At 40.4% G+C, this 8,725-nt stretch overlaps 1 protein-coding gene across 2 annotated transcripts in view; it reads right to left on the bottom strand.

The window, feature by feature from the left end:
• Positions 1-1,428: 1,428 nt before the first annotated feature.
• The window catches only part of PDZRN3 (PDZ domain containing ring finger 3), a gene marked incomplete at both ends in the record, with an annotated part of 139,168 nt that continues 131,871 nt past the window's right edge, over positions 1,429-8,725 (bottom strand). For both annotated transcript variants that reach the window (XM_080350465.1, XM_080350466.1), the window contains 5 exons: positions 1,429-2,979; positions 3,811-3,927; positions 5,020-5,121; positions 5,979-6,041; positions 6,929-7,027. In XM_080350465.1, coding sequence (XP_080206591.1) covers positions 1,429-2,979; positions 3,811-3,927; positions 5,020-5,121; positions 5,979-6,041; positions 6,929-7,027 — 1,932 coding nt within the window. The remainder of the gene's footprint in view (positions 2,980-3,810; positions 3,928-5,019; positions 5,122-5,978; positions 6,042-6,928; positions 7,028-8,725) is intronic.

Below are 8,725 nucleotides of genomic sequence, written 5' to 3'. Positions count from 1 at the left end.
AGCTGTTCATAATGCATCTACTTACTTCAATCCAGCAGAATATTCCAATTAATACCTTAATTCTTAATTAGAAATGGTAAACAAGAAAAGGAGTGTGATTCATCTTTGACAATTACTTTGTCTTTTTCAACACCTCTTGTAATTTATGTATTTGTTTACTTTAATTTATATGTGCTTTAATGTATGTATTGGCTGTTTTTAATGCAAACCCTCAATGAAGTTTGTAGGTGAGTTTTATATACTACTAAGAAACCACCAAACAAAGCAAACCAGGAGAGTAGAAGTCCTATTTCTTTCTCACAGGTCATCCTAAGTGCCTCATGAGTTGAAGAAATGCATTGCTTGATTCTAGTCTTGATATTCCTTGTACTGCTCTCTTGCCCCTTCCCTCCATCTCTCCTTCCCACAAGAAAACCTCAATCCACAATTCCCAGTCAAGTCCTAATGCAGATTTTCCTGTTTGGTTTGGCTCCCTTGGGCTGTCCAGACATTCCTGCAGCACAGGAGCTGCGCTCAAGGAAACAGTACTCTACGTACTGAAACCAGAAGTTTGAATATAAAACAATAATTTATTTTATTTCATTTTACTCGTTAACGTTTGTAGCTAATGATGACTTCATGAAACTGCTTTTATAGTTCAATACATTCAAATCTATAAAGCAAACAGTTACTACCATGGGCTTTTCAAATTCCACAAACTGTCTTATATAAACAAGTTAGCTGTACATGCACATTTTTTCAATAGGTTGCAACATTTGCAAACATGCTTTAAAATCCTTTAAAGCTGCAGTATAGTGTACTTTGCTTCAGGCTTTTCAGATGAAACCTATATACTTTCTTCAGAAACCTTAAAAAGAAAAATGTTTAAATGTTGAGCATAACTCTAAAGACTGCTGTTTGATAAATGTTAAATATCACAAGAGAATGACTCTACTTCTGAGTTTAAACCTTGAGCTAAATATTGATAAACAGCACTCTGTGTAGAAGTGAACAACAGCAAAATAATATCACAAAATATGGTTTAACAAAAAATATATATGTGCAGTTGCTCTTGTGGGTTTTTTCCATTATTATTTTTTTTAGGTAAAGAATAGCATGGGTACCTTTTAATATGAATATAGTTAAAGCAAATTACCTGTGTAAGTATGGTTAATACATTTCTGATATTTAAACACTTCATGTAAAAGGTAACAAGTAAAAAAGTACAATCAGTATTCCAAAAAGCACTGCTAATATTGCCTTTGAAGGAGACGGGCAAGTCTCCTCTCCGCTTCGTAATGGAGATCCTGGCACCCCCAGTTGCAGAGTTCAGTATTTGAACTATAAACTCGATGACTGTATCTTATATACAAAAATCTTGCCACATTGAACGAGGCATTATTTCTACCCCAATGGTAGTGTTTTATGTACATAATTTAGCAATGGTGATTATACAGTAGTTACTGACAGGAAGGAATTGTACACCCGTGTGCCATCTGGTGACTTTGTTCCATGGGTTAGCAGTTCTTGGATTGTCATCCAATTGTCAAATATTTTTTTATTTCTCTTCTTCATCATTTTTTTGTGGCTCAGTTCAATGATATTCATCTCTTTCTTTTCTTCTGCACCCTGCTGTTCCTTTAAGCAATCTAACCTGCTCTGCATCATGAACTCGCGCCTCCTCCTCTGCTCCTTCGCTTTCACCAAATGCTGCTTCCGCTCTTCCTTGCTCCAGTAACGGCCCATCTTCATTTCACTTATGGCATCATCATCCGTCGTCATACCACTGCGCTCCTCCTTAATCTTTATGGCACGTTCTCTCAGCAGCCTGTCCCTGACTGGCCTCTTTGTGATGTAGCGGGTCCCGTCGCTTCTGACCTTGACTTTCCACTCCATCCTCGGTTCGCTCTGGCTTGAATTAAAGTCTTTGCACATACTCACCAGACTCATCTGGCTCTGTGCGTATTCCACTGCTGATTTCTGTTGGATCAGCTGCATGTAGCTCTGATAGTGCTGTGCATGGGCAGGAATATGAGCATGTTTATATGGAGAGTGATGGTATGGGGAGACGTAAGAGCCAGAAGGTTTTTGACCATGAGTAGGGCTTTTGCTTCCATCACTGGCTCTTCTCTCCTTGCTTTCCAGCTGCTTGCCAAGGTCGGGATCTTTAGCAGAGGCATGGGATTTACTAGTGCTGGATTCGTGACTTTCTGAGCTAGCAAATAAATTATTTTGGGAGACGCTATATGCTGCTGCCCCCTCGTTACCCTGACAGTTAATGCCTTCTGCAGTTCTGCGCAGTGAATTGTCAGGGGACATCTCCAGCGTGAGCGGCGTGCTGCGGCAGCTCTCGCCTGTGTTGTATGCGCTCGAGCTGTCCTTGTCAGACTTCTCAGGGAGCTCCGTAATGTCTGAGAGCTCGTGCCTGCGAACGTCGATGCTTGTGTTATAGTTGCGGAACCCGCTGTTATGCAGCATCCAAGGCTCCCGGTACTGATCTTTCAGCTGCTGCATTTTATGAGCTCTCACAATATTCAGGCACTCTAGCTCGATATGGCGCAGCTCCTCGTTCAGCATCTCCAGCTCTCTGTCAACACTTTCTTGGTCGCTTTTGCTCATATCCAGAGTGCTGTTATGATAATACAGACTGTAAGGGTTGGCAGATTTCACCTGGCACTTCAATTCCAGCAGTTCCCGGAATCGCTCACATTCGTCTACGGGGATGCCAAGGAAGTCGACATCTGTGCAGTCGGCTGAGATAAATGATTCATTGCTGAACTGCATATCGCCACTTCCCAGGGTGTCATGACTGTACGTCAGCTTCTTCTCACTCCCTAAAGTGTTGGAGGAGGTGGTGTGATCATCCGCGTTGTTTTCCTGCTCGGAGCTCTCATCGTTCCGAGTGCTGTCGTCTGTGCGCCCCACGCCACTGTCCTTCTCGTGCTGGTTAGATAAAATAGTGGCTGTATCTGTGGTACCACCATCCTCCTCGTGCTTCTTCTAACAGCAAAAACGAAAAAACAGAAAGAGAAATTATTGCAAGGACATTAAATGTTTCAGGGTAGTTTTTAAAATAGTTTTCTTAATCTGTTACTTTTACACTTCCTGTGTATTTTATTTGTACAGAAAGAACATTATTAAGAACTCATAGAAAGAGTGACTGAAAACAGCCTGCTGTGGATTTACTTTTCAGAAGAATGTGAGATCTGCTTTTCAGTTATGTAGCAATAATGGTAGAAGTCACATTTTCCAAATGTTTCTTCTCCCACTTAGGTGCACAAAAGTTTCCAGTTCTACTGTGGTGCTGAAGTGAGAATACATGCCTTCTGAAAATGTGGATCCCACAGATGATGTAGGGTTTTATAAAAGTTTAGCAACAACTCTAGACGAAAACTGAAAAACTGTTCATGAACTTGTATGATTACATTAATCATGGCAGAACAAGAGTCCAGCTCCAAATCTATGGCCCTGCATAAACTTTGCTATGTAAAAACTTTTCCTTTGCTTTTCTTCCCATATATAGACCTTATTTCAGTCATTTGCCCAAGTTCTCCATCTGGATTTGAAGGTTTTGGCAGGCAGGCTGTTTCACTATGTGCATGCTTATCAAACAAGACATTTTACAAGTTAGCTCTCTGCTAAAGTAACATTTGAAAACATTTTGGTACCGGAGATAAAGTTCTCAGATAGTCACATAATATCTTGATTTTAGAGAAAGTCCTTTTGCTTTGATCGTCATTCGAGACACTAAATGTATTGAGTCAAGCTCAATATTGGAATATTGAGTACAATGTGAAGTTTTGACATCAGTGCACAACAGAGGGGCAGTACCTGCTGAAGCATGCTGGCAGTAAATTGCATTGCTTGGTGGTGCTGTTCCTCTAACATGTCCATGTGCAAGTCATCCAGAAAATCATTTCTGTCATCATCCATCCATCCTTCATCCAGCTATGTGAAAAGGCAGGGAAAATCAAAGCAAATGTTGTCAAAAGAATGAAGAGTGACATAAATTATGTTCCTTCTTTTTGGAAAGTGATTGGGAAATCTTAAGAGATCCCTTTCTGTGACAGTGCTGCATCCTGGGAAGGAGCACACAACTTGTGCTAAGTGCAAGTATTGACTATCCTACCTCCCCCCACAGCTGCCTCCATCTCCAGCAGCATAGTTTTATCTTCAGTGGCTCTTCATATATGAAAGAAAACCATCCTTTTCATCCATGGAAATACTTTTAAAAGTTGTGGCTGTTTTAGTTTGTGCTGTATAAAAATATTCCAGAGCCCAAGCCTTAACATACTAGTCGTGAGGCAGCGTCAAGGGCGAGATGTACAAATGCTGCCTTGGGCTCTGTGAGACTTTTTTACTTGTCTCAATTATCCCCAAGGGAAAGATCAGACCCATCTGGGCTGTCAGGACAGACAGTGAGCCTGACCCCGGGTCTGCAGGTGCACCAGCAAGAGTTGCTCTCACAGCAGGAGGAGCAGAGACAGATCAAACAATAGTGCTCATGGCTGTTTGTTCAACATCTTTGTTGTGCTAATCCCTGCTCTACAAAGGGATCTGGTTCAACCTTTTATTACAGCTGAGGATGCTTCTTGACAGTATTTAACTACAATAAGAAATAGTGTATAAAGGGCTAAATAATAGGCGTTTTAATGAATGAGTAATCAATAGCTATAGGAATTAGAGCTCAGTATGTTCTTAAAAGCTTTGACTTGAAACCACCCATAATACCTTGCACTGGTGTTTGTAATAGCATTGCAGCACATATAAATCCCTGAACATCTTATAAATTGAACTTTAATACAAAAATATATATATATAAGTACTGTGACTGCTGAATTCCATTATTTTATACCATACGTATGTCCAGTCAAACAGTATAATATAGTTTTAGGTGGATTGGGTAGAATTAAGTAACTTCTAACTGCTTTCTACAAAACAGCAACTGTTACTTAAGACTCAGAAGAGGCTGTTTGTTGTATGGTGTTTTGTTGGTGTGTTGTTTTTTTTTTAATCTGGTTATTGTTGTTGCTATAGTACCTGAATTTCTGGTCTTGCAACAAGTAGGGAGATATTCTTGCTCTCTTCACTGGTGAGCAGTGCCACAGCTTCTTCTCGGTTCTGTACCTCTATGCCATTGATCTTTAAAGAAAAGGGCAATACAATGAAATCCTTTCACAGGGATTCTCAAATGCTGCTGAGATGAGCTCTACAGAACAGTGTGGTGGGTAGATGCCAGAGGAGCTCGGGCCAGGCACAGTCCATGTTCACCTACAGACAAGTGTTTAAGTGTTGGGCAAGAGTGTTGGTTGGGACATGGGAAGCTGCTCACACCTCTGTGTGTGATGTGCAGAGCCTTGTTACGAGGACAGAAACTGGAGAAGGAGAATTGGGCAGGAGCAGAATGATAAGATCAGTAGTGGGGGATGGAAAGAAACATCCTTGTGTGGGACAGATGAGGCTGTGGATGCTGATCCCAGAGACGGAATGGAATGTGGACCTTCCCTTGTGTTAGTGCCTGTGCAGACAAACCACTTGTGACAAAGCACCTATAGTGCAGGGCTGTTGCACTTGAGAGAGGACTCATTCTGGCATGCAGCACTGGGTGTTCAGCCTGCTGAACAAGTACTAATGTCCCTGGGAATAAACAGGGCTGTCTGCAGAGATTCTGCAAGGAGGAATTATTATTTGGGCCAAAACAGAGGGTTTCTGTGGTAGAAGGAGGACTTAAAGGTGTATCAGGATATGTGCTGTAAACAGATGACATCTGCTGACAAAGCTCTTACTTTACAGAGCAGGGCCAACGCAGGGCTTTACCTGGCCAGGACTAACGAGACCTGAGGGAGATATGGCAGAGGAAAGGGAAATATCCTCAAAAAGTTAAAAGGAAGCACTTGAATAGCAGTCTGAAGGGAATGATTTGTAAAAATTATACTGAAATAAAGGCACTGTAGCAGGTTATAGTATGTTAGCAGACTTTCAGCCACATACACACGTACCTGAATAATGCGATCCCCTTCTCGGAGTCGGCCGTCTTTTGCAGCAATACTGTTGGGATCAATCTACAAAATAAGAGAACTGTGAGTGCTTTGGAGATTTTGGAGCTCAGTATTTACTCCCCATTTTAAACCCAGTATTGGTAATATGACTGATATTATAAGGCAGTGTGTCTGTCCTTGCTGCTGTCTATATCTGTTGTATCTGTACAGCTCTTGCTAACGTTAGACAAAGTGAAATGCAAATTAAAATGATCAAGTCAAAACCAAAACAATTCTTCCTGAGAGGTCTCTTCAGAGAATGTAGATTTATCATGTTTGCATGATATCGAGTTACCTCATAATTTAACATTTTGCTCTACAATACAGTGCTCTGATTAGAACCAGTTTTTGCATACAGAACAGAAAGGATTATGTCCTAAGTGATGCATTTTAATGGCAGACTTTTAGACTTAGTTATGAGTTGCTTTCTCCAAACTGCTGCTACTAATTTGAAATGGATCTGCATGATAAAAAGATTGTGTATAAAATGCTACTTATTTCATGAAAGAGAGTGAAGAGAGACAAGTGGGTCCCAAATCTTCACAAATAAAAATGTGTGTGGGGTGGTGTGTTGTTTTTTTATTTAGTATTTTTAAAAAATTTATATTGTTTCTGGAACAAAAATTAAAGAGAGAATACATTAAAAATACTTTGAAAATGTTATCTGAAATTGAATGCTCAGACTGTACTGGGGAAAAATGAACACAAAATGCTAATATAACGACATTTGACTTGAGTGGATACAGGATTTCACTCAGTCTGGAGAAAAAGAAAAATAATTAGATTTTTTTCCAATTACTGCATTCTGGCTGTTTTTCGAATGTGGTACAAACAGAAGATAAATGTCTTAAACGCCCAACACTGCAGTTTAAAAGACAAATTGTATCTTATTGAAGTCAGCTCGATCTTACCTCACTCACATAAATACCCATGTCATCTTCATCATCTGTTCTGTAACATACAGTAAGGCCAAGCTTGTCCTGGCTGTTCACTCTATGTAAGTCTACTTCCTGAGTTTAAATAAAAAGAGAGAGAGAAAAAGGAAAATACATTGTCAGTGAGGCACTGGTGACTGATGGAAGCAATTTTTCAAATACAATGAAAATATTGTGCTTAAGTGATATAGTGGATGTCTTTTCATTTTGCTTGTAGATGAGTTTAACATACTGAGCAAAACATGATTATATGCAGACAATCAATACCTGAGGCATTTTTGACCCTTCAGTCAATATGAAGTCATTTTGAAAACAGACCTCTTATTGATCCTAAAGAAGAAAAATTACCTATATTTAATGTAGTGGTAAGACTTCAAATGCTAAAATACTTATAAAGTATGATTTCAATATTTGCCACAGCTGATATATATTTCCATATAAGCAGGGAATTTTTCTGGCTTTTCAGAGAAAAATGTAATACTCCGTTACCTTAACTGGTGCAATTTTCATGAAATTATGTAATAAATTTCTCAAAAGTGTGACTGCTGATCAATATATTGTCAGCAAAGCATTCGGTATTGGTAATAGAAATATAATAAGCACTTCAATATCTTGCAAGGGTTTGGTTTCAGCAGGTCACGGTTTATCATTCTAGTGCTCTTTAGTCTCGTTAGTTTTGGAGACATTTAAACCATCTTAAAAATATTTTGTTTTTTCCTCTGTACTTTTTTGCCACATCGTCTTCAGGTGGGTTATTTTTTTCCTACATTTGCTGCTGCTCTGCGATGCTGCTTCGTATAAAGGGTTCTAACACCCACGGAGATGCCCAGGAGCTGTGGGATGCACAGCCAGTGTAGCCACCCATGGACCATCTCTCAGCTCTGCCACTGCAAAACAAGGGACATCCTGGGAGCCTAATGCACTTAACCAGCTTATTGTGACTCTTGTGTCAGCCCTTGAGGACGCTGCCATGGGGAGGAAGGATCTTTGTTCGTAGACAGAGGTGTAGTTGTGGTTCTTACTCTCCTTAGAAGAGTGACTGGCAGTGAACGAGGCTTGGAAAGGTCCCGCTCCTCTGCACTTAACACCAGGAGGGACAGGGGAGGCGGTGACTCTGGGGCTTGAGTCCCATCCCGATGAAGGGCAAGAGTGGGATCAGGCAGAGGGGACAAAGGGACGTAAGTAGAGAAAATAGACACAGCCTGTGTGGGATCCAAGGGCTGTCCCAGCCTCAGAACAGACCCTCAACCTTGCGCTTGTGCCTGGACCCGTCTGTTTCAGGGGAAAAGTCCTGATAATGTGACTCATTATTTCTGAACATCTCTCTGTTGTGACCCGCGCTGTGCCATTTGTAAGGGGTGAGACAATAAAACAAGTTGATATGAATAATTTATTGGCATGTCTAGATGACAGCTGCCAAGATCAGCAATCTCAAGTTATTTACTTGTCAACATGTGTAATTTCTTTTTTTTTAGAAATGCAGCTGTAAATGGCAGTGACATTTCAGATGGTACTTAAATGGTTTCAATCAATAGTGTCCATGGTGAACTGCTGCTCTTTTTCTCTCTCTTTTGTTACTTAAAGGTTTGAACACAATGCTTTAAGAGTATGTTGGTCTTTTTTCAGATTTCTAAAGCTTTGGGGGCTTTCTAGAGAGAAGATGGAAACACTTTAGAAGAGAGGATGAGACAAAGTGGATTTGATCCTGATCTCAGTTGATCCTTGGCAATGCCATTGCAGTCAATGCATTTATTCTGCATTTAATCATGGTGC

Source organism: Nesoenas mayeri, assembly GCF_963082525.1.
Source record: "Nesoenas mayeri genome assembly, chromosome: 10".
NCBI classification, from domain to species: Eukaryota; Metazoa; Chordata; class Aves; order Columbiformes; family Columbidae; genus Nesoenas; species Nesoenas mayeri.
Note: the sequence above shows the minus strand (reverse complement) of the source record. Positions and strands in the feature narration are given on the sequence as shown.